Source organism: Watersipora subatra, chromosome 9 (genome assembly GCF_963576615.1).
Source record: "Watersipora subatra chromosome 9, tzWatSuba1.1, whole genome shotgun sequence".
Lineage (NCBI taxonomy): Eukaryota > Metazoa > Bryozoa > Gymnolaemata > Cheilostomatida > Watersiporidae > Watersipora > Watersipora subatra.
The window spans coordinates 25,823,647-25,851,478 of NC_088716.1; the positions used below are offsets into that span (position 1 = coordinate 25,823,647).

The window sequence follows — 27,832 nt, forward strand, 5'->3', positions numbered from 1 at the left end:
AGGGACAGTTCAGTAAGTACTCAATGTGTTGAACTGCATGAATTTTGTAAAGGCTTCGTGTCTAGGGGTACCTCTCTCTTGGTACTAAGTTTTGTGAGGACATGTGTGATCATATTTCTTTTCCAACTTTCTATAACCATGACTGTTCTTGGCAGGTTTCAACAGTCGTTTGCCAGTGCCTTCTGTTGGGGTTTGTACTGAGACACCACCTCTATCAAGCTTGCAGTTGGCTCGTAGAGGAGCTCCTCCGCTCTTTGTCAGGTTTTGTTACTTCTGCAGGGTTACTAGCCATCTTCTTCATTCATAGAGCCGGTTTAGTCACAGACAACTCAACCATTTGCTCACTATGTTTTTTTAAAATCTTTATTTGAAAACTTTTAGTAGTTGGATTTTTCTCAAAGTCTTTACAGCAAAATATTATATTACCAACAGGTATGTACTTTGTTTATTTTTAATAAGTGAAACTATGACATCAGCGAACCAATTGCATTCTAGATGGATTCATGAACCTGTGCTTTGTCTCGGTACAATAGCTCACATCTAGGTCATATACTGTACTGTCAGATATTACGAAACTACCCAAAAATTCATGTCTGTGTTTATTTTGGCATCCTTTTTTAAAGCTATTTAATTACCACATGTTGGGCACCGATGCAGAAATTTCTGTTTTTTTTAGCAAAATAAAGCAGAAGCTTTTCTGTCTGATTTCATAGCGCATGTGATAGAACAATTCTCATCAGGTTACATCAATACTAATGGCAATTCAGTCTATTTACACACTCTACTGGCTCTTTTCAAGGCCACCTAGTTATTACAAGAGTTGTTCAAGTTTTATTGCAATAGTATCGCAAAATTAATCAGTTGAGAATACAATAAACAAATAACTAGATTATCCATTGTTTTTTTGTCAAGGCTAGTCGCATATGAATTTTTATCAGGCCTGTATTCCCTGGTTGCAAGTTGGGGCTGCAAATGTTAGGTGACTAGTTATGATCACCTGGGGTTTGGGGGCGGTGTAAGCCCCTAATGGGGTTCGGGGCAATGGCCTGGAGCTCTGGACTTTTTAAAGGTTGACTTGCAAAAAAATTCACTTTACAGTTATTTGGTATCAAAAGATTCACCATGTCTTACTCTGTTGTGTTGTAGGTGCCAAATATGTGGAAATGTGATTACAAGCTCTTAAAAGCTCAAAAACGAAAAGCCGCCGTAGATTGGAATCTTTTTATTTCGATGACGTAGCCATGAAATTTGGTTATTATCTTGTCACGTATGTTCTCACATGAATTGAAAGGCCAATAAAAAGCTCAATATAAAACTTATCGTAGCACTAGTTTATGACAAACACTTCGGGTTTTACCGAAGACCCTGTATCAAATATAGATGCTCGCTACTTTACAGTCTTGTTTCGGCCTAGTCTAATCAGTAAGTCGTAATCTGATCATGTGACCCAATACTTCGCAAATAATTTTTGCAGCACTTTTCGATCAGCACAGGTGACCAACAGGCTCGTCATGATTATCAGACAATAATATGAACTCCTTCGAGGTAAGGTTAAAAAATTAAATGAATTTTTACGGTAAGTTATAAGATATCACTGCTAAAAGTGACAGCATTACAATGACGATAAAACAGACGCGTAAGAAAAATAGACATGATTTTATTGAATGCGTGAAGTATATTTGTGAAAATGTTTCGACGAATAAGGTTGCATGAAAGTGTAAACAGAAACCATCTCTCACAACTACGTCACATTTGAGCCGTTTTGGAAAGAGAATCCAAACTACGGCTGTCTCGTGTGGCTGCGATTAACTGTTCGTTTTTTAACTTTTAAGAGTTTGTAATCACATTTCCACATATTTTGCACCTACAACACAACAGAGTAAGACATGGTGAATCTTTTGACACCAAATAACTGTAATGTGAATGTTGTTGCAAGTCAACCTTTAAGCATCAACAACCCTCAAGGTGTGCCTAAATGCAATCAATTATAAGCATCAAAATCTACATAAGTATATTCTTTATGGTTCATAAAAGCAAAACCTTTTCTTTATTCAACGAAAAATATAGAACTCGTGACACTACAGATTCTTGCAAAGGTCATTGACAGAACAAGAGCTATTACATCTTTATTGCAATAGCTCTAGTTCTGTCAATGTGTCCATGACAGAAATCTTTCACAACTGATTCTGTATCTGTTTCAACATCTTTCTATATGTGTAATATTAGAAGATTATTTAACCGAGCCTGCTCCATAGTGCTCCTCGTCGATGTATTGATTCGCTTCAATACAGAAAAGGATCTCTTACTCATTGCATTACTGGCAGGGAAAACCATTACTAGATTAGTGAGCCTGAAAACTAGTGAAAAATGCAAGTTTGGGGTCTTCTTTTCACTCCCACTATAAGCAATAAAGTTCAGTTTGCAAGTCTTAACAAAGACTCACTCACTCATTTGGCGAGATCACCACAGAGACGATATAGAACGCTAGTAGCTAATAGATTAGTTGTTGGAATTTCCAACTTGGAAATTTCAAATTTCCAACTTGGAAATTTCAAGTGGATGAGCTTAGATCGATATTCTTAGTATGTAGCCGCCGAAAATTACTAAAAAGTTGGGGCGGCTCAGCCGCCCAGCCGCCCCAGGGAATACGGGCCTGATTTTTATGCACAAAAATTAATAGGTATCTGATGCTTATTAAAAACTTACTCCGTATTAATCGTTGGAAGATTCTGCATCTAATGGTATATGGTTTGTGATAGCTGTTAGCAAAATTAAGGCAGCACATCCTCACAACCAGCAAATGTCTCTTATAATGTGGGTAGTCTCATAATTCCTGATGACACTGTACATGTCAAGGGCTGTCAATAAATTAAATTAAGCTAGGGCACACAAAATCGCTTGCTGACGCTGTTACTATTAATACAAGATTGTCAAAAACTACTTGTAGTAACCCCTTGGCATACTATACGTGAGAGACAATCAGCTAGGTCTGTTGAATGACTCATAGTTACTGAATACAAAAAAATAATGCTGGCCTTGGCTTATAATGTTAACAACAAAGACAGTGGTTTTATGAAGTTAAGCCTTAGATTATAACATTAACTTTGCGGCGGGTGATTTCATGTGTTATTGATGGAGTTATCCACTGTGACTCAATCAATAGCGCATCAGTGCTATAATATATACTACGAGTGTTATAATAAATATATTGCATATATATATTAAATATATATGTAATACATATATATGTAATACATATATATATATATATATATATATATATATATATATATACATATATATACACATGTTATATATATATACACAAGCTACACAGTACTGTTTCAGCCATTGAAGCCTTATCAGTGCAGCTCAAAGCTCAGGCAAGGGACACAAATCTCATTACCAATGAGAGTTGACCTCCTGCCATGAAACAACTAGGTTGCCTCACAGACTATAAGAAAGTCAATGTGCTGACACCAGAGTGCTCAAATCACAAAAGTGATGAGCTTTGCACAAAGGCTAATAGTGTCGCACCTCTCACAGAGTGCTCAACCAAACCGAAGTGAGGGAGCATATACTCATGCTACAGACAGTACTGTTTTGGCTATTGAAGCCTCATCAGTGCAGCTCAGAGCTTAGGCAAGGGACACAAATCCCATTACCAATGAGAGTTGACTTCCTGCCACGAAACAACTAAGTTGCCTCACAGACTTTAAGAAAGTCAATGTGCTGACACCAGAGTATATATATATATATATATATATATATATATATATATATATATATATATATATATATATATATATAAATATATATAAATATATATATACATATAGTATATATACACATATGTATATATATACTAGCTGTACCACTCGGCGTTGCCCGTGTAATAGAAGAGTATTTGGACAGAAAATTGATTTGTATTTAATATATAACAACATTTGCCATTCTAACTTTTAAACTACATGTCATGAGAAAAATAAAAACAACTGTAAAGGTTTTAAAACTTTGTCAAACAACTGTACCTTTGGCATATATATATATATATATATATATATATATATATATATATATATATATATATATATATGTCAATAGAAAACTCCACTAAGCTAGTTAATAAGGTTAGGCTTCCAATGACGGTAAGCCATGACTTTGAGTCTGTATTGTTGTCCAGCTCAACTGTTCTAGTAATAGCTATAGCCGGATTTCCAACAGATGACACACGGACTTTGAGAAATATATATTAATATATATATATAATATATATATTTAACATTCATATTGCTAATTATGAATGTGTCATTTTTAAAGCAAAACAAGGAAACAACTTCAGTATCTTTAAGGCCCAATAGATAAATTACAGAAAATAAGTTAGAGCAACTTTGAAAGGAATGAGGTCAAGGTTTATATAAACATAATTTAGCTCGCGTTGTGATCCAACTTGGTTAATCTGACTAACACAAAAGTTCAGTGTTGATGTTTACTGGAGAGTGCAGGCTTTGAACATAACCCAGATGCCAAACAGAACATCGCCATCATTTATAATCGGCTTAAAACAATCAATTTAGCAGCTCGACTCAATTAACAAACGTTGCCGCTCCCTTGAAACTGAAATGCCAAGTCATCAAGTGACTAATAACTCATACAGCTTAGTCTAGATCATTCAGTGTCTGTAGATTAGTAATTCCTCTTTTAGCAAAGTCATGCAAAGTCATATATATCATCTATGTAATTCACAGCATTCCTAAATCATACGAGAGATGATTTCTTGACAGCAAAATGTGCTTATGATAAAGAGAGGGTGCTGCAGTGCACATTTCTTCAACAAACACTTTGCAGAATGATGTGATAACATCATTCTGCAACACCAGGCTCCTTTATACTTTCAGTAGCTTTTAAGACATAATACCTGCAGCACTAGAAGTCTGGCAAACTAGGTTTCTTTGAGCCGAAGTAGGTACCTACAATATCAGGTTCCTACAAAAGTAGTTATCTGAGAGAGTTGATTTCTGCAGCAGCAAACTCAAGGAACACTAGGTTTTTCTAACAATAGGTAGCAAGCTACTTGTAATATTAGGTAATTGTTGAATTGAACTTCTACAATGCCAGATTCTTACAGCACTAAGTCGTGGACAGCTCATGACCATTTGATGCTGTGATGATCGCGAGATCAAGCCAATTTAGAAAACTTTTGGTATAAATTTTTTTGTTTACAGATTTATAAGTACACATATTTTATAATATTTATCATATTATAATATATATTACAATATAACATGTTCAGAAAAATAAGTCATATGAAATGGCTCAAATACATAGTATTCTATTCAAATATTAGACTTGGTAATTATTGACTCAGCACATTTGTTGTACTGTTGTATTATACGTTGTTTGCTTAGAATGTCTGGTCATCTACCTGGTCTCTATCTACCGTCTGGTAATAAAGACGGTCTAGTGTAGCACAACATTTTACATTTTTAGACAAGTTATTTCTAGTAGAATTGACAAGGAAGAAACAAGGAAAAACAGCTTACATAATCTTTAGTAGATGTACTTTTTGAGTGCAGAGTTGAACACTTTTTCCTAGTGCAACGTAAACCCCAGTTTTAACACTCTAGATTTTATGTCCAAGGGTTTAACCTGAATTCACAAAACTTCTGTTTGTAAGTTTACGCAACTAAATGATTGCGCGTTGCTAGCTGATTTTTTTTGGCATCACGGTTAATTCAGAAAATCCCAAAGCAAGTTAATACACGATTTATCAAAACAACTTTGTGGTTCCACTTTGTAAAATTTATTGTGAAGTGATCTATTTAGTTTTTTAATACCATAAATTTTTCATCACCAAAAGAAAAAAAATCATCTTACTAATGCAAACAGTTGAACTGCTTGCAAACTTCATTACAATGTCTTCAGATAAAGTTGACAACACTGTCTATCCCAGCTCAATCACCTTGTGTAAACACGTGTTTAAATACCATTCGTGGTTGTTGATGTGTTATGGTTCAGTTTACCTCTAAGACATCAACCTTCTTGAACACATGAGGTTTTTTGTAAGTTATGTTATGTGACAGTCATCAATAAAGGCAGCAGGTAAATGGGAATTTCATTCATATTGTGAATGTTATAGGTCTTGTTATCAACACTCTTAATATGGTTGTTCAAGTTTCATGAAAGAACTAGTTATTTAATATGCTGAAGGCTTCTACTAGCCAATTTAGATAAGAAATCTTACAGTAAATCTTGTTTAGTGATGACAAGCTTTTCCGTCTCTCCTAACATTGATATACTATGGTTTATCTATATATCAATCCCAATGTTTGTTGGTCTGTCTGTCGTCTGTCTGTCATTTGTGTGTCCAATTATAGCAATACAGTTATAGGAACAAAAAATCTGCTTCACCTCAAAATTGAACTCGCTACCTCCGCTTGTTCTAGGAGATGGTCAGGAGATGTAAGGGATTACATAATTACTATTATACTTAATTATTATGAGTATATTATTACTATTATTCTTATAATAATAATGGTATCATTATATTATATTATTATATCATTATCATTATATTATATTATATATATAATAATATATAATATATCATTATCATTATATAACAATAATTATTTTTATTAAAATTAAAAATAATAATAAAAATAATAATTATTATTATTAGTACTAGTGTTATTATTATTATTATTATTATTATTGATGGCTATCACAGCAGGGTGTTAAGCTGGTGATGGGATCTTTTGAACTCAGGTCAGAACAATTAACTTGGAGATCTAAAACCTTCCATAGTATTCTAGCTGATTCTAGCACTGCAGCAAATTGCACTTTTGAGATTTCCTTCCTGTCAATATCCAGTAAGATCAGCTTCCCTTCCAGATTCTTGACTGCACATAATGCCCAACCACAATAGAGACAACTGTCACAGATATCCTCCAGACCTACCTCAACTCCGTTGCCAAATCTTAATAATCTTTTACCCTTTTCTGTTCTTTGTCTTATTATTCTGTTTATTTATTATTTGATTTATTCCTTAGCAAAGACTGAAATTGACTGTATTACAAGTAACACTGATGATCTCAAAGATGCTAAATTCTACCAAGCACTTATCGGGGAAATTCTTGGAGTTATTTTCCTTGTATCCGTTGGCTGCAACAGTCCATATGGAGCCACAGAACTAGATCACACGAGAGTCAGCCTATCAATTGGTCTATCTGTTGCGACTCTTGTCTGGATTCTAGCGGATGTTTCAGAGGTCCCATAAATCCAGCAGTTTCCATTGGCATGCTTGCTGCTCGCAAGGTAAGACTGCACATATGCCAGATGTTTTTATTTGAAACAAGGGTTCAAATGTTGAATTTTTCTCAAAAAGTCAGTACTTTCGACTTTTTAACAAACCCAAAGTTTGCTATAATAGGAGCAATGCTTGTTTGTCCGAAACCACCTTGAGAGCGTTAGAAAAAATAATTGCACTACACAGGAATTGAACCTGGAATACTCAGATTCTCAGCCAAGCGCACTACCATCTGCACCACCTGACTAACTTTCTACACCTCCGAATAATTGTGGACACATTTATTATAAACATAGTGATCTCTCATGGCACAGGACACAGCCAGCATACTAGCAAATAGCAATTATCTTGTTTGTGTTTGTCTCCTCTGATCACTCTCCCATTCTGATATTGATTATCTCCCTAGAACCAACATTGTGAGGAAAGCAAAGCAAAACAGCGAAAACTACTTGAAAATACTTCCAATTTTGTTGTTCACATTGTTCGTGGGCAAATATAAGCAATATCACAAAAGTGCTTTACAATTCATTGCTTGCAAAGTGTGTTCTATATCAGTGGCAGTAGATCGAAATCTTCTGGTATGCCAACTAAACATTCATGTAGCTGAGTAGGAAATGACGACTCATTTACTATTGAGCTAACATATGTGTTTAGACTACTTTTTCCAAGCAAGAGTTATTATATAACTTAGTTGAAAAAAGCTAATTAGTTAACAGTACATCACGCTTGTAAATATCCCGGCACAGTAATGAAAGCTATAACAAGCTCTGATTGCAAGCACAGTTCACTTGTCAAGCCTGACCATTCCAACAAAGATGGTTTTCTTAATAAACCACCTATTTTCTCAGTCATGTTGAAACCACACGACAAAACACTGAAGCCCCATTTAAACCTTCGCAACATGACCAAGCGGCAGTGGCAGCTCATGAGTTGCAAACAAAACTAATTGGCTAATTGCATGTCACGCTGCCAAAAGCCAAGGTCAAACATAGCAATTGTTACTTCAACTTTCAATTGCATTCAGTTAATGACTAGCATAGATGAAAACTCATAGTCAGGGATGTGAATGAAAAAACTTAATCTTCCTTGACCTATATAGATATTTGAATGTTTGTCTGTTGTTTGTGTGTCCAGGTATAGTAATAAGTTATAAGGAAAAGTCTGCTTCGACTTTTCTTTGCTTTTCTTCGACTTTTTTTCGCAGAAGATTTGAACTCAGAACCTCTAGGTCTGCAGACAGACGAGCCAACCCATTAGACCAATTGGCCTTATTGATTAATAATCATGTACATATGCATTACATCAGTTAAATAGGCATATGCGTTGGGGAAAATACTATTGGTTTTAATATTAACTAGCATGTGTGGCCATGATGGGTAAAATAGCGTCACAAGCTGGTTTCAGATGTAGGGCTAGATATATATCTATAGATATATATCTATAGATATCTATCTATAGATATCCATATTCAGCGTGGTAACATTAACCTACCTTTGTGCAGCTTTGTGTATACATATATATCTTAACATTCTTACATTTACAAGTTTAACTGTTTGAGTATTTATTATTTGTAACTCATTTCAGCATTACGCTTGATTGTAGTTAATTGTATCTAATTGTTCTATCTTTTCATGCTTATAGAGCTTGTGTGAGTAAAAAGCCATACTCTTTCACCGGTCACCTTGCTTGCAACAATTACAGTTGTGCATGAGAGCTATTCCTCATTTGGTATAAGACAACTTGCACGCAGAACCCACTTGTTACCTAGAGGTGGAACGAGACACGAGACGTCTCGAGTATCGACCTGTCTCGTCTCGTATCGGTCTCGTCTCGACTTAACTATTGCCAAACTCGAGACAGGAAATAGAACTAAAGCGCCTGCGCACAGTTGTTAAAACATGACTTCTTACGGTAGCGACAACTCCATATATTGTAATGGATTGCGGGCAACTGCCTTTAAAGTTATACCCGGTCTGTTACTACCTGTTGCTATTGATTATGTGGGCCACCGAGTCTAATCATGTAGTCCGGACAACGGCCCTGTTATATTTTAGTTCGGTTCTGTGTCCTTAAAACAGATACCGGGTCGTATCTAATTACTCTTCGGATAACCCAATTTAATAAATAAGACTTTTGCGGGTAAAATGTCTGTATTTTATCGTATCGTGTCTAAACACCAACTGCCCTTCATAAAGTTCGGGCCTCTTTTACGTATATACTACCAATCGCGGGTAAAACTTTCCCGGACACGGAGAAACGAACGTAAGGCCGTGTCGACCATAGTCCGTGTTCGGTTAACAATGACATTTTGTTAGCTCAATATAAGAATATACATGTGCATGTATACAGTAATTAATATAATTTCATGAGTACAATTTAAATATAATTCGCATACTACAATTAATACACAAACAACACTTAACATTAATGAAACGATAAGAATGAAAGTATTATCAAGTGTTCTTTTAGTTGCGGTATTTCTTTGTAGAGCGACGGCTATCGGTTTCATTACATTAAAAAGTAAGAACTATTCAATAGATGGTAAAAATATACATGTACAAAGCAATATGTTTATAATAATTATGATCAATCAAGCTCAAAATTCTTAGAATATATAACTTCGGTATTTTAGAGCTGTTTGTGTCACTTTTGTTTACAAAAACTACATGCATATCACTATTAAAATGTTGTCTTTAAATCGTTTACACCAGGCAAAAATTCAATTTAAAAATAGTTTTATTAATTTTATATATACCAAGTAGCTAGTAGCTTACTTGTGTAGTGAAATCATCACTCCAAATGCTCATTATTTTACTGTCTCGTGTCTCGAGTCTCGAATTTTTACAAGAGAGTGTCTCGAGTCTCGTCTCGAACTTAAAAAACCTGTCTCGTTCCACCTCTATTGTTACCATCTTTCAATTTCAATGTTACAAATTTTATTTCACATATCTTATTGACATGTGTCAAGCTTGTTGACATGTGTCAATCTCAATTATGTACACAAATATCAAGCTTGTTGAAATACATGTATGTTAACCTTAATGACATTCATATGTGTCAAGCTTGTTGACACATGTCAATCTTGGTGACATATGTCAAACTATATAGACATATGTCAACATAGTTTGACATTTGTCTCTAAGTTGACAAGTGCCTATGAAGTTGACGAACATCAAGCTTTCTGCAAATTTCTTTTAATCAGATCAGTAGTTGGAGTATGCACAAAGGTATTTAAAAAAAAACCTTAAAGTTGCTTACTTTTGGCAAATTGGAGCTTTTAAAATAGTTCTTTAAACATCAATTAAACTGACAGTAAGTTGTCATACTTGTCATACTCACTTTGCTTCTCTAAAATTATCAACTTTATGATTTGATGTTCTGATCTCTTGCCAGGTTTACTGGGTCGGACCACTTACAGGAGAAGTTCTTGCAGCTCTCATCTACGAATTTGCATTTGCTGGTAGGTTTATCTTGTTTTCTATAATTGTTTTAATAAATTTATAAAGAGTGCATTTTATCATTCGGACTCCATGCACTCTAGCAGTACCTAAACCCTTAAGTGTTTACCAACTTTTACACCAACAGTTTTCATATCTGCTTAACCCTGGAAAGGATCATATAACTTATCTTGAAATATTCAAGTATGTCTATTGGTAACTCTGGATGCTTATTCCAGCCGATGCTAGCCTCATCAAACTTTCGTCGTGTCTCAAAGACAGAAAGTACGGCAATAACATAAAAGGAGACATTTCTACATCACCCCAACCTTCACCCCGACCTTCACAAGTCTCCAACCACTAACATATACTGAATCTGAGGCAGTGTTTTTGCAGTGTTAGAAATTATCTACTCATATATATGAAGTGATTGAAACATTTAAACTAGGTCAGGCCTAACCTTTTGTTTGCTTGACATCAGTACTGTGATTTTTCCTTTATTGGTTGCATATTGTAAGAAGCCTAATATGTGTTATTATTTTGAATGCTTCTAGCCAACAAGACCTGAGCAGTAAATTTCTATCGATTCCCTGAAAATTATCTGTTGATCCTCTTTGTCAAGCGAGTGACACTTTAGTCATGTTTATGTGTCTAATAATTGATATACCATATACTGATGTAGCATATTTCATCATACACTACATGATATACTGCAATAAAGTTACCATAAAACCAGAAGCTCCAACATTGTTTCGCCAGAGTAGAGTGTTATCCACCTTGTCGTAGGAAGCTCTTTACTGTATTTATCAGATAGTGATATAAAGATGATAGGAAGACTACAAAACTTTAGCAACAGTTTGCCACTAAAATCGAATAAATAGTTTGACAAATAGTGTTTAAAATGCCTTTCTCTGCTAAGGGAACGGATATTAGGTGGAAGATTGTTAAAGCAGCTGGCAATGATATTTTCAAAATAATTGGTTGTGGTTGAAATGAGTTGGGAACCTGTAACCGTCATGTAAAAAACGAGGACACAAACATGCAAAATCTTGAAACCTTGAATTGAAGTAGAATAAACAATTAGCTTAGACAGAATAAGAAGATGCAAAGATTTGGAAAGATCTTTTATTAGAATAATATATGCAGGAATATGATGTAGATTTGCAATTAGTTGAAATGCTCTTTTTTGCCACAAATATAAATCCTTTGTGACATATCTCAGTGCTAGATTATAATAAATGTGTATATCATAAATAATATGGAAAAATATATACTGATAATAAAATGCAATGGCAGATTTTGAGTTAATGTATGGCCTGAAAAAACTGAAGCAGAGTCAATGACTTCGTAACCTTATCACAAATAGTGTCAATATGATTGCTTCAAGAGAGCCGATCTGTCGATTTGAGTTTTCAGTGCACTGAATATATTATTGAGTCAAATGAATTTTCATGAAACCAAATTCTAAGCCGATCGTAAGAAAATTCCAATAGTAATCTGATATACTTGCAAAATTGAAAAGTAGATAATATCCGTAAAATTTGTTGTTAAAAGTAATTGGGGTTTTTTCTTAATTTTTCAAATACTCTCAAATACTTTTTGCTATTATTGATTATTGATCCTGATGATGCCGAAAATTTCTTTTACTTTTAATCAGATAAATTATAGGGGACTTAAAAGGCAGCTCAGGAACTAGATGGAGTTCTGAGACCAAATATTTTTACTAGCTGGCTGAAGGCACAAAAAATATGAGTGTAAAGGTTGGCCAAAATCAGCCTAAAAATGAAGCAAGCATAGCATAGCATTTATGGTGACTAACACATACACACGCATGCACACATGCGTGGGTGTATGTGTTAGTTGCCATAAACGCACACACACGCACACGCGCACACGCATGCACATGTGTGTGGGTGTGTGTGTTAGTTGCCATAAAAGCACATACGCACACGCACACACGCACACACACTCACGCACACACGCACATACACACATGCACACACACACGCGCACACACACGCACATACATGCCCGCACACACACGCACGCACACTCACACACACGTACACACGCATGCACACTCACACACACGTACATGCACACGCACACCCGCTTGCTCACAAACACATACGCGCACGCGCGTAGGCTAATTATAATTATATATTTATATAATATCTATATATATATTTTTCAAAGTTTGTCATCGTTGTATATACCCAGCTATAGCTATTATTTTAGCATTGCGCCTGCGCATTACGATGCCCCTGTTAAGAAATATCCTGGACCTAAGTATATGCAACACGATGCCTCTTCGTAATTTGTTCCACTCCCCGATATCGACAATAATTTATCTCGAACTTAAAATTTGGCGATTTGTGTACTGATTATATACGCTATTAAAAGATATACGTTGCTCGCCATGGCAAATTCAGCGTTATCCATTATGGTAACTTTTTTTTAGCTTCTATTTTCAGGTTTTTGTAAGGTTCAATTGCCATATCTAGGTCAAAGCCAATTCACGCGGACAATTGTATTATCTTCGTAGGAAGAGCATTCTCGACATTCTCTCACCGTTCGTTCAGACAAATACAGTGTGATATCTCATTTGTACATTTGTACATTTGTACCAGTATCGAGAGGGACCAGTATTCAAAATTTTGAAAAGATTTGACAAAGTTTTGACCAGTATCGTTGTATTCAAAGTTTTGATGGGTAGCTTCTGGCGGAACAGTAACCTTTTTTATACACACACGCACACTTCTATGCAAGAATTGTTATTATTAATTCAACATATTCAAGATTTTTTTGTTTTCTCAGTTCGTATTAATTGTATCATTACCGAATGATCTTTTATTGTAATCGTAGCAAAACAGACTTAATTTAGCTATTACTTGCTAATTATTTCATGTTTACATCTAAACCCTTTTATAGTTGTTTTATTTTTTTTTTAATTCATTTGACTTGCACAAAACATTTTCCTCATGATATGACATTTAAAAGTTACAGTTGTTTGACCAAGTTTAAAAATCTTTACAGTTGTTTTTATTTTTTATTTAAATTTATTTCAACTAGACAAAACACAACTACACATAAGAAGACACATAAGCTACACACGAGAAGCTGCCAGGCTAATAACGAGCAACTCCTATTACTTCTTATCGTCGTATTCAGAGTTTTGATGGATAGCTGTTGGTGGAACAGTAACTTTTTATACACACACTTCTATGCAAGAATTGTTATTATTAATTCAACATATTCACAAATTTTATTTTGTTTTCTCAGTTCGTATTAATTGTATCATTATCGAATCATCTCATACTGTAATCGGAGCACAACAGACTCAATTTAGCTATTACTTGCTAATTATTTCACTGTTACATCTAAACCCTTTTATAGTCGTTTTATTTTTAAAATTTATTTGACTTGCAGGAAACATTTTTCTCATGATATGAAGTTTAAAGTTGTTTGACAAAGTTTGAAAACCTTTACAGTTGTTTTATTTTCTCTCTTAATTTATTCCAACTACACAAAACACTTCTTTCATGATACGTAGTTTGAAAGTTAGAATGGCAAATGTTGTTATATGTTAAATACAAATCAATTTTCTGTCCAAAGACCTTTTTATTACCCGGGCAATGCCGGGTAGCACAGCTAGTGTAGTTATATATTATATTTTATATATTATAAGTATATAATAATATGACACATACACTATACATATACTATCACAAAATTGTTCTCTTCAGCCATAGTGGCCAGACAGACGTTTACATGTATCTTAAGTTTGTTTGAGTGCAAAACGATACTTTTTGTCATATTCACCAACTGATGTAATATTTTATTTTTGATTTCCAGCTTTTTTATTGTTATAGCTAATGTTGATAAACGTGCATTAGTAAGGCTGGCACATATATAAAATACAAAAAATGAAAGATGAAACACACTATATAAAGGAATTTATTCTAAATATGTAATCTTTTTGCACCCTACCTCGCAAAAAAAATTGTAGAACCAAGAGGTAAAATACAAACATTTCATATTGAGTTCTATAGAAAGAAATTGCTTGAAATCTGTTCCTTACTTTCATATAAAACTTGTACTACCCTCTACGCACTCAAAGTTGAGAAAAAAGTTATGATATTGATGTACTTCTATCAACATCGCACCACACAAGCTATTATCCTACTTTGTATAGATTACATGACCAAAAGTTTCAAACACCTGCAAGTTGGCAGTTTCTGGTACTCTGATGAAAGTTTTTATGTCAAAAAGAATGATTGAGCACATCTAGATGTCACTGTCAGGTTATATCATAATTTGTGGTTTTCATTAACTGTGTAGGTTTGAAGTATATTTACATTGATGTTATTAAATACTTTATGAATATTGTTAAAAGTTGTTAGAGAAATAAAACAATCAGTAAACCATATTTGATCATTTTGAACAATGATTGAAAAGAAGTACATAAAAATATATCTAAAAGTTAGAACTGAATATTGATGACATCACTGGCCAACGCGCTTTATAAAACAAAGCTGTAAAAATGATATTGATGATATCACTGGCCAGCATGCTTTATAAACAAAACATCACTTTTACTTGTTCTCTACAATAATTAGAACTGACAGGAAACCAAACGTGGTGCCAACCAGAATTCATGTTGATAAAAAGTGAGTTATTTTTTGTAATTGAGCAATGTCTACTCGCTGCCTTGAATTGATCCTTTCATTTCTAGTGAGGAAGTGACATCAAAGCAGGAATCATCATCCTTTTCGTAATTTTTCTTCACCAGCCATGAATGTAGCTTAGATACACTTGCATTACCTGTGGGAATAAGTGGAAACATTAGCATTCAGTTGGCATGGTAACCGCTGTGAATACTCAACTAGGTCCTCAAAGTGTGTCTGTTGTACATAAGTGAGGATTTATTCACTGACAGCAGCTTAGATAAATAATCTTATTGAAGTGAGATTTACTTAGAAGTTTTTGTGACATGAAAACACAACTCCAAACTTTCACATAATAATGCGCAACAACAAACATAAGCTGTACTATATTATCAATTTGTCTACATGTGAAAACACTAACGATAGATGTTACTCGTACTCTTACTTTTTATGAAATATTTTCAAGTGAGTAAATATTTGAAATATAATACGATATTATGAAATATAATACGGTATTATGAAATATAATACTATATTATGAAATATAATACTATATTATGAAATATAATACTATATTATGAAATATAATACTATATTATAAAATATAATACTATATTATGAAATATAATACTATATTATGAAATATAATATTTATGTGCTACTAAATATTAGCAAATAAACTAAAAAAATAAAATGCGGATGTTGTGTTAACCACTACTAATTTTACTTACTTGAAATCAAAACTGTCAATAATAGAACTGTCATTAAACTGTCAATTAATAGTGATAAAAATATAATCAAAATAATAATACCATAACAATAGTAATAATAATAGCATCACAATCTCTGAAGTTTCTAAAGTTTGTCAGTATATTGATATACTCCTAGTGTGTAGCTTGAAATATGTAAGATTCCCTAATTATTCTTGAAATAAAACAAAAGGGCAGTTAGTAAACAGATCTCTTTATTCCTTTAATGAAATGAGAAAACTAATGGGCCAGCCTTCCATGAGAAACTTCATTGACAAAAAAGTTGAAATACAATCCCACGGATGTCAAGCCAACAGGCATTGGCAAAGGCCGCAGGTATTGCAGTGTCGCATATGAGTGGGTACAAAGGTCACAAGCAGACAACCTATGACAGCTACATTGCGACACAATTAATAATAAACTGTCATCAGATGCATCTACAGCATCATTGACACCCCCTAACAAGTGGTTTCTTATCTTACAAAGTTGTATCAATTCTCATATATTGACTAGCACCTGCTATGTCATATCAACTCTGATAGCTCTTGAACCACCCACTAAGCATAGCTAAAGCACTTACAATGACATTTCAACTTTGGGTTCTCAGACCTACCGCAAAGCATAGCTAAAGGACGTGTAGTAGGATTATGCTGAATGGCTTTGGTATGCAAAGTTATTACAGAGTTTAAAGATTACAAAAATTTGAGCTAAGTTTGGCAAAGAATATGCAAAATTGTGTCATTCCAGTTATGATACATACCAAACACTTATCATCAATAATTTTTCTTTTTCTGAAACTAATCTTTTTTATTTGAAGGAGAGCAAGAAAATGAAATCTTTTTCATTTGAGTCTGAAAATAAAGTTTTTTATTTTAAGCAAAGTGTTTCTATTTAGAAAGCCCACTACTGTAGACATCAACTGATCCAGCCACGTCAATCACCAGCTTCTCATAACAGCAAATAAATACAGAACTGTGGTTAGTACTGGTTGTAAACAATTTGCAGTTAAAATTAATTACTTGCACCTTTTGAATGTCATGTGGACTTATAAAAACCAAGTAGCAGATAACCTTGAGCTAATTTGTATAACCGAACGAACTTTATGTAGGAGTTAGTGAAAAGCATGGAGCAACGGCCATTTGAGGTCATCAAAACCAAAGCTGAAGATGATCATGTGTCAATCTGAACAGCGCTGCCCACCCTTTCTTAGTAATATAATTACTTAGATATAATTATAGCTAATAGTACAACACTGCCCGCCTTTCTACATGCCAATTTTAGTATCTATGAATTTAATTTTCAGAAGTGTAATTTTATTTGCTCTAAATTAATTAAATTGCAGTGCTCTTTCTAAGTCACTGGTCATGCTGCAGCACAACCATAGCTGATTAAAGCATTTTATGCTCTGCGATAAATTTCAGAACTAGGATAAAACAACAAACATAATCTGCGATTTAAATTAAGCAGTGAAAAGGCTGTATGCTAGCGTAACAACTGAGATAATAGACTCACATCTCTCAACATAAAGCACTATGCTCTACATTTAGAGATGCAATCTAATTTTTGTAAAGCCGTTTTAAAAAACTATCTTAGGCAAGAAATAAAACCCGACATGGTAAACATGCAATAATGCAGCGTATAGTTTATCTTTACTACATATGCATGTTTAGTTGAACATGGAATTGGCATTAAATTTTGATTGCCAAGGCCGACAGAGTTTCAAGGTTAATAGTTTTAATTGAGCAATGAATCATTGCGAATTTTCTTAACTTTCTAATTAAAAGAAACCTTTGAATCTTCTTTTTGAAAAAGCAACTCCAAAAAACAGAATACATAGCCCAGATATATATCTACCGTTGATAATATGAAAGCAGAAGATTCAGATTTTGCAGTTAGTGCAGACTAAATTTACGATTTAGCCTTTTTAAAGAGTATAAATCTGCAAAAGTATGCCCAGGACAAAAGAGGATAGGATTTAAGTGGCGCATTAAGCCCTGGCCTATCAATGTTATCTGAAACCTCACTAAGGAATGGCATCCAGCAGGCATTGTGTTATATCCTGTGATAAAACCCTGAATTGGAGCTCGCGAATCTCACATTACTGAAGATATGCTCAACAAAAACCTCTCTGACAGCAGACTGTTTCTAAGGCTAAAGAGAAGAGATGCAAGTCATTATGTAAATCCTTATGCTAGCAGACGGTCTTTTTAATGCCTGATTTAAACCACAGACTTTATCCGATGTTTAATCCTATTTCTAAAATTTCGTTTAGTCTTTTCTTTTGATCTGAAAATGTCATTGTTAACACCTTAATGTCATTGTTAACACCCTTGTTACATCGTCACATATTTCGGATTTGTCACATTCCGCTATGTATTTAGGCGATGAGCCAATAGGAAAGAACATTTTGCAACTTTTAGCTATCTAATGGAACAGCAACTAGATCTCTTTTTTGAAATTGCATTCTACTCAGTCATGACATGCGTTTCACTAAATGATTTTGTGAACTTGTGAATTTTGAGATGTTCTTCAGACCTTTCACCTCTCTAGTTAGTTGATTATCTAATTTTACCCCTTTTTCTAACCTTATATACTTACCAACAGCAAATCTTTAATTAGGTAATCATTTAGGTAATTAAATACTTATTAAATTAAAAATTATTTAATTTTTAATTCAATGCATTAGCAGTATAATAATAGTGATAGTACAGATGGTAACAATAGTAACATAATAAACTGCTCTACTAAGTTCAGGAAATACTTATTCAATATTTCAGGCAATAATTCATTATTACTATTGGCTGATATACAATGAATTACATCTGCCAATTTAAATTCTATTGTAAGAATCTCATGTTATGCTAACACAGCTTCATTTCACCCTAACTGCTGCCACAGGCATGGAATTGAGTTAGTTTATTCTACTCACCAGCAAAGAAGAACTCGTATATGAGGCCAGCCAAGATTCCACCAGAGATTGGTCCAACCCAGTAAACCTGAAGCCAATTTTAACAGTTTATAACTATAATCACTCAAGTATAATCCTGATAGAAATTAACATATTAAGTGAGGCTGCGCCTTATAATCTAGTGCGTGTTATAGTCTAAAAAATTATGGAAATTAAGTAGATTTTTAACTCTTGCAAGTTCTCTTCCTGTATTATACTGATGGATTAAATACCACAAAATTGATTAAATAATATGATTTCTCCTTACAGAGATATTGATTTTGCAAATTGGTTCTCTCACATACTCAAAGTATTGGGTACGTGAAAAAACCTTTTGAGGTTAAAATTTGAGACGAACAAGGGAACATTATACATGGTATTCATTGTGTGCAATGTAAGGTTATTCACCATTAAGCTCAACTAGCTTAATGTCCGGTATTACGTGGGTAATAAAAAAGATTTTTGCACAAAAATATTATTTTTAATCAACATACATTTACCATTCTAACTTTTAAGTGAAGATGTTTGTTTATTTCTGTGTGCTATAAGTTTAATTAAGTTTATGATATATATACATACATTTATAACATTTTGGGGAAGTCTGGGCATGTATTTTTTTCTAGTAGCAAGTTTCTTTTAGCTGTTAACGGTAAAATAAAGCCATTAAAGATTGGCAGGCATAATAAGTATGTATGCTATTATTCTATAGTATGGCTAGTAGACTGTGTAGTGTAGAGGATAGCATAGTGGTGATGGTCTGCAGAGACAGGGTTTCCGAGTTCATTTCCGGTGCAAAGCCGTTTTTTTGCTCCTAAAACTTTATAGCTTTAGCTGGACATACGATAAACAAATCAACAAACGCTTAGATTTATAAATACAGACTAAATCCAAAACGCAAAGCTATTAGCTATTTCTAAAATCAAGTGATAATGAGCTGGAATAGACAGGCTATACTCACCCATTGGTTGTCCCATTCACCAAGGACAGCAGCTGGTCCAAAAGTTCTTGCAGTGTTCATGCTGGAACCAGTCATTCCGATCTGTCAAGGTTAATAGAAATTTTCAAAACATTGTTCACGAGAATGGTTCTATAGTGAATAAGCATGACTAAGTTCAAGTCATGTATTGTTAGAGGACTGACGAATAAGCTAGATTGTAGCAACTGGTTCCTTGACTGTCTGCGATTTGATCAAACAAATGTGAAAACTAGTAGCTGACATTAGAAAGGAAGAATCAGGCTGTTCACAGTACTGGCATCGATGGTAACATACAATGGTTTGCTTGTATAAGTCGTCAGTGACTCTAGTCCTATATAGCAGTCGTTAGTCGTAACGGGAAGGCAAAAATAAGAGGAAGTATTACTATAAATCATGAAATTTTTGAGTGTCAACCTAAAATTTTTGACAGTTTATTACTAAACCATAAATACCTTTTGTTACTAGAATACTTCGAAGGCAGTTTTTATTAAAATATGTCATAGTACTTTCAAGACAATAAATAAAGTTATTTCTGAAATCCAAATTAATTCCACCTTTACAATCAATCTCACATTAAAAGCTCTAAACTTGGCAAAAGTCATTGATACAGTCAATACGCCATAATTCCATTTATCATTACACAAAGGTGATTGTTGTTACTTACAAATCCAAGATGGCACATGGTTACTGAAAGACCGATAGCCAGAGGACCTGAACCATTGAGGTCGCTGCGGGAACCATCACAGGTAGCAAAGACTGTGGTGACCAGAACAAAGGTAATGAGCAACTCTATCACACATCCTTGACCAGGTGTGACACCAGGTCCCAAATTGGTCACACCTAAAATATTGGCTGAGCGTGAATATGGGTTGAAAAAAACACTTTCTAAATATAAAAACATATATTTTTCTTCGGTTACCGGTATTTAGGACTAACGGTAAGTTTTTACACATTGAAAATCAATGATTGGTAATTTCTCTACAGCCACACCGAAATCAGAACTTTTATCTATCCGACTGATAGATTAACTTCCTACCAGTTGCACTACTGTGGCAGATGTAGCATAATGGTCTAGAAGGCCTGACCTGATAGCAACTGGTTGGGGTTCAAATCCCAAAAAGGGCCACTGGTGGTGACAAGAATGACATCCAACTGGGCATGTCTTCATTCATCGAGGTTCGCTTGCCACTGAACTGAGACATGTCCAGCCAAGATCACAGAACTATTGTTTGTGCAGCAACGCTTTTAAAAACACAAACAGCCTCTGCTTGCAGACAGCTAAGCAAACATGGTACTCGGTCTTTGAGGTCACACACACTCCCCCCAACATATTATTGATGCTTCTTTATCAGTATATTACCATAGTATCAGTATATTACCAATTATGAGACAATCCATAATTTTTTGCAAATGTATCGAGATGCTGTGTAAACACACAACCACCATTGTTGTGAACACAGAAGAGAGATCTTACTGTATAAGGCAATTGGCAGCTGTTGTCAGGTGCTTCCCTATAACAAGTTGTACTAAACTGTTCCAATAATTCATCCAATGCTATTTCAAGAAGGTAAACCTTTCAAATATGGTGACATATTGATGGTATTGATGACATAACAGTCAACAGTTGTTCGTGGTTGACCCTTTCAAAGCACGTAATTTCCAGCATCTATTCTAAGAACACTCCAATACACATTCAAAATGCAAAAAATTTTACAGCTTTTGAAAAATGTTTATCTTAAGGAGTGGCTGACTGACATTTGTGATCAGGCAGCATAATGATGCCATAGCGACCATGCAAGCATATATATACTCATAGCTATAGCACATAGCTATAGCTATAGCTATAGCGCATAGCTATCAATTTGCTAGTTGAATATGCTAAATCATATACGAATCAATGAAATTTTAAGTTAAAAGCTACTTTGAATGGTCATGTTATATTTTCATGAGTTCTAAAAAAGAATTGTAAAATTATAAGAGATATCATGACACCAGCAAACGAGATACGGTAGAATTATATTTTAACATGGTACACATCCAGCCCAGGGTTGACACTCTCCCCCAAAAGGCCCATTAGGCTCGGTCAAAATCACGTTTTAGGGGGGGTTTCAGACCATGGGGCAATGTCAGTGAATTTGCTACTTTTAGGGGGTTTCCACAGCCAAGCCAGTGAAAGGGCCCAAATTTCCCATAGCTTTCTTCACACTGTTCAATGATGATTTTAAGGTAAAACAAGGTAAATTTACCAGCAGGAAATTATTTTTATAGCTTCTGAATCATATTGGATGTTTAGCGGGGCGTGGAACCTGGACGCCCCTACGGAACACCCAGTGTTTAGGGGGTGTATTTCAAATTGACCAACCAGGTGTTTGGGGTACAATATCCAAGTCTGGGCCTAGCCAGGTGGGTGTCTCTTTCAGAGTATCAACCCTGGGACATCCAGTGAGATTTCATTCTGTAATGTGAAATGTCACCAATACTTGGCACTTACGCACTCGCCTTGCGTAACATAACGTCGTCTCATAGAAGGTCCAATGAGTACACTACCTAATAAAAACACCGATAAACAGCTACCGAAGGAAAATACTTTCGCTTACGTTGTTCCGGATCGAGTAAATCATACTACGATTTACTCAATTTACTGTATTTTTCAAACATTTCTGTTGGTAAACGTATATTTTTTATGCGTATCTTTTCTTGTAAATGTATATATATCTTCTATAGCCAATGCCGGCTGCAGTAATACATACCGAGACCACAAGTAGCATTGGCTGCTTGTAGGGCAGTTTCAGCATAAGTGGTCTGCCAATTGCAAGTCAAGCTCTGCATGATAGCAGCTCCCATCACAGCTCCAGTGCATTGGAAGAAAACATAGAGTAGAAATCTCATGAGACTGATCTACAAATATGGAATGTTCTAGATAAAAACTACATGTATAAAGTATAAGAAATCAGGTGTTCCAACAAGAAGTCGCTATAAGTAAATAGCTCCAAATAACTACAAATATAGAATGTTCTAGAATGTTTCCACAAAAGTTCAAGACACTTTTTAGGTTATTTGATAGCCAAAGTTAACTAATAACTAGTTAAGAGATAAACTAGTATAAGGAATGAGGTTCAACAAAGAGTCGCGATAAGTAAATAACTCCAGAGCATCTAGAGAGATCCTAAGAAATTTTAGACAGGAAGCATAAACATAGACATATAGTCTGTATAGACATAAAGTCTGCATGGACACTGCTTGAGCCTCGGCAGCGTGTTTAAAAATGTATTCTTGTCTTCAAAAACGAAATGGGTCTTTGAACATGACAACAAGCAGATAACACCATTTATTTTTTATTTTTTATCGAATCATTTGCCCAAACTTTTTACCATATTATGATTTCTTTCTTTTGACATGTAGCAGAAGACATTTTGTAGATTATAGATTGTAGATTATGGATTGTAGATTATAGATTGTAGATTATATATTGTACATTATAGATTATTACTAATGCCAACTAAAAAGCTATACACACATTGGGATAAATACCTTGGTGGCACTGTAAAATTTTCTGAAAGGACAGCCAGCACAAAACTTTAGCAAAGGTTTCGCAAAGAATTGTCTTCATCAATGGTCGTGGATCAAAATAACCTTCTTTTGACCTCAAGCTGAGGTAAACGCAGCTACCTTTTCTTAGTCTATGTGTGTGGTATATATACTATCATGGTATGGTTAGAACTAATCTACAGTATATTCTGGACAATCCATCATACCTTGCGAGCACAAAGCATGCCTGCAGAAACTGCTGGATTTATGTGACCTCCTGAAACATCTGCCAGGAACCAAACAAGGGTAGCGACAGAGAGACCAAATGATAAGCTGACTCTAGTGAGGTCTAGTTCTGGCGATCCATATGGACTGTTGCAGCCAACAAACACAAGGAACATAACTCCAAGCATTTCACCGATAAGAGCTCGGTAAAATTTAGCATCCTTGAGGTCTTCGACTGAGCTGGCAAAAAATCTAGCGTAAAAATTCATTTTGCCTCCTCTGTTTTTCTGCAAATAAATAAGGAGAATAATTATTTTGTCTATTAATAATACTAATAAATATAATATGAAATAAAATGAAATAACAGATAACATGAATACAGCTAATAACAGAACAAAAAGACTCAATTATATATGTTGGCATGAATTTAAAACATGGATTCAAATACATATTTATTTTTTATTGCATTTTCAATCTGAATTTTTCGCTACAATTATTTATAAAATTGATATTTATTTTTTGTTGTATCAATCATATACACATAATAGGCAATGTATACTTTAAAACTTTTTGGAAAAAGGACAGTTTGCTAAGAGTCTGAGCCTTCACAAAAGTATAATCATTCGCTGCTATTGTCATCAGAATCCTTTACATTAGGTGACCTATTGGCCTTTGTTGCAGCCAGCAAAGTTTAGCAACGCTGTTGTAGCCTTAGACTCCTATGTCTAGTTTACATTTGTTCATGTGTGTGTGCGGTATACTTCTTGGGCTGCTCTATACTGGGTCTCTGAAGTTATTTAGCAAACACAACCAAGGAAGACAACTGCTAAATTATAGTTATTTGTTTACATCAAGAGCCATTAAGGACCGAGTTGAATAGATTCGACATCGATGGAGTGTGACGATCACATAATGATATGCTCTGTTGCACACAAGTCTAAACATGGTAGTATTGTTCCAACTGAGTAAATTAGAGACACTTATAATAGGTTAAACGCCTTTTAATGTGTCATTAATCTAATTAATGTTGTTAATTTCATTGGTAGTGGATTGGCAATAAATTTACATTATTTGAACAAAGGCTGCAAGATTCTATGCTATGTCAGAGCATATTGATCAACACAATTGACTAATTACTACTTCCCGTTTACAATAATAAACATCCTTGCCAAGAAACGTATAAGTTAAAATGCATATAAAACTAATTAAATAGTATATATAATATATATATAATATAAAACTAATTAAATAGTATGCAAGTATATGCATAAAATGTTATTATTTTGTAAAGTAAAACAAGTTTGTTTTCAGTGTTGATAGAAGTATTGAGTTTCGTGATAGACGTTGAATGCCTCAGGAAAAAAACTCATCACGTATTCGCTATGTTTTTATCAGTTAGTCCTGTAGTAAGCATAATAAACCTTCAGTAGATAGCATGGCTTCTTGTAAATACAATCACAGTTGAATAACAACAGCGGGAAACAACTGAAATTGCAACTGAACTAAAAACTCAGTTTTAAACATTGAAGAAATGGTTAGCTTTTGTTTACAATCAATGCTCATTTTAAATCAGTGTTTGACACTAGACGCTACCAAATATTCTTGACTACATCCTTATGTTAACCAAGGAGGTAATGTTTTAAATAGACAAAAAGTCAATAAATTTTTTGATTTTTTGGAAAACCTGCAAATAGTTTAGATCATTCAGTCGGGCGTGAACCACTTTTAGTGCTACTTGACAGATACGTACTCAGCTGGTAATCAGCTGCCAAGCAGAAGATAAAGATAGTTTGGGAAGTCAAGAAGATAAGCAATTGCTGTTAAGGATACCAGAAGTGCTCTGCAAAAGCTAGCCAACCCAGAATGCTTAGCATAAGCTTTGATAAAAAAATTTGACTATAAAGTCAGTCACCTTGTGTTTCACGCTGTCTTCGAGAAACGCCTCTGTTTCTGTAGTTGGTTCGCATAAATCAGCCATGCTACGGAATTCTACCTATCAGACAAATACGTTTCAGCTATGGCTCAAATAGATTGTACACGTCCTCACCACACAACCCAACTAAAAGCAACTGTCAGCTACTTTCTGTTAATAAGAGATATCAGGGGTCTCAGGGATGATAGCCTGTGAGCAGGCAAGCGTGTAATTAGGTTAACAGAAAGAAGAAAGCGAGTGTTGGTAAGCGGTTTAGAGAGAGAAGGCAACTAGACACATAAACTTCTTGTCTATTTTTTTTTGATTTTTTGATCAAAAATGTTATCTTTAAAATGGAAAGTTGTTATCACAGTGGTTAGTGTAACAAAAACCAGCAGAAATGGTGGCAATGGCAAATGTACATAAAATAGTTGAATAAAAATGCTTGACAATTAAAAATAAATAATCATTTTTATCTCAGCAGATGTTGTTATTTAGCTAAAAGATTCACCTAGATTTTTTTCTCGTCTGAGGAATGCGAGCTGGGAATATTTTGAGCAGCTGTAAAATGTGCATAACGTATTTCTTTCTGCTGCTAATTTTAGATCTGCTTTCTAAAACCCGTTTCAAATGTTTTTTTGTAATTTTTATTTTCTAATATGATAAGTATGTGATATCCCAATTTTAAGACAAGACATTTAATTTGCGATTCAACTTTTTTTTAAACAAATGGTGTGTACATAAATAGAATTTTTTTGCCAAAAAATCAATTTATAGATTTGCTTTCTTAAACAAAATACTACTCCACATAGCATAATCACAAAAAAGTAATAATGTAGAGGGGTCATGCCTTATGTCACTTACGTAAACTGGCCAATCAGATGAGTGCAGGATTCTCTACGCAGATGCTGAGTTCCACAGTCAGACTGAAAAGGATTAGCTGAGAATGCATTATATAGTCTAGTATAGACTACGTCATGCTATGACCTCTGAACTTGACTTACTAAGCCTCAATGCTAACTGAAGTGTTTAATCAGTCTGGTCATTTCTGTTCTTATCTAATGGGTTCATTCAGAGATGTTTATTACCTGTTGTGGAAGACTTGACTATTTTATCAACTTTTTAGGAAACGAACTGTCATGAAATTTGTATCACTCCTTGATACAAATTACAAGCTGCTTTATCACGAGTTGAGCCTAACGGGACAGCTCTGTGTTATAGATAACAAGTGTTTGAGTTCATCCAACAAAATCCAACAGAAATTCTAAGAATGTCACGTATTTATGTGTATATGTTTTATTGGCGTTGGTGATCATCAACAAAATGATGCTTTTTATTACATACCACAAAACAACAAAGACAATGTGAGAAGAAAAAAATCGGAAAGTGTACCTTGAAATGAACAAACGTGTTTTAAAAGTCAGTAATCTAATAGTATTAGGGAGGAGTCGGAATAGTGAATTGAAGGCTGTAGTAGCAGTAAGTTCATAAACTGAAACATACGATGGTGTCACGGAATAGAAAACAATGTTTATCTTGTGTGGAAGGATAAATATAAATATTCTAGGCATAATTTACGCAGGATTTTGAGACTTGTGACACGAAGCCAGAATTGAGCAAGTTTAGGATAGGTCAATATGTTCAAAGATTTTATGATATGATTGATGGAAATGAGTTAAGCCGAAATATGTGATCGATAGTAGACAAGTTTTAATATAGATTTAGTAAATAAACCACGTTAGTAAATTTTCATCAAATGTTACAGTCGGCAGTTAATCCCCTAGTGGCTTTGAGTAATATAAATCTATACAACTTCTATGAGAGCTGTTGATTATATATTCATGACTTAGTTTAAGGATGTACGGTTGAATTACCACCGCTGAGTTGGAGTACAAACTCATGTTTTGTAGTGAATTTCTAAGGGTAGGCAATTTCGAACTTTCATAAACTTTGTGGATCTACTTTTGAGAGATTTGTATTTGGATGTCTATGTTTAGGTATAATTTAACCATTTATAAAATAGAATAGGAGGCAAAAAGTGCAGAATGTCATTGTTATCTAGCAACACAAAGCTACATAATA

The 27,832-nt window shown here is 34.3% G+C and overlaps 2 protein-coding genes across 2 annotated transcripts in view; both read right to left on the bottom strand.

Moving 5' to 3' along the window:
* The window catches only part of LOC137404280 (aquaporin-5-like), a 53,748-nt gene extending 27,083 nt beyond the window's left edge, over positions 1-26,665 (bottom strand). The window contains exon 1 of the mRNA XM_068090464.1: positions 26,615-26,665. The gene's annotated coding sequence lies outside the window, so the exon portion shown is untranslated. The remainder of the gene's footprint in view (positions 1-26,614) is intronic.
* On the bottom strand, positions 15,399-25,886 carry LOC137405428 (aquaporin-5-like). The gene is made up of 7 exons (XM_068091685.1): positions 25,751-25,886; positions 23,841-24,125; positions 22,836-22,983; positions 20,750-20,925; positions 20,068-20,148; positions 19,092-19,158; positions 15,399-15,570 (listed from the first exon to the last, which is right to left on the bottom strand). Exons 1-7 carry the CDS (start codon positions 25,814-25,816, stop codon positions 15,446-15,448), a joined length of 948 nt encoding a protein of 315 aa, XP_067947786.1. The 5' UTR covers positions 25,817-25,886; the 3' UTR covers positions 15,399-15,445.
* Positions 26,666-27,832: the final 1,167 nt, after the last annotated feature.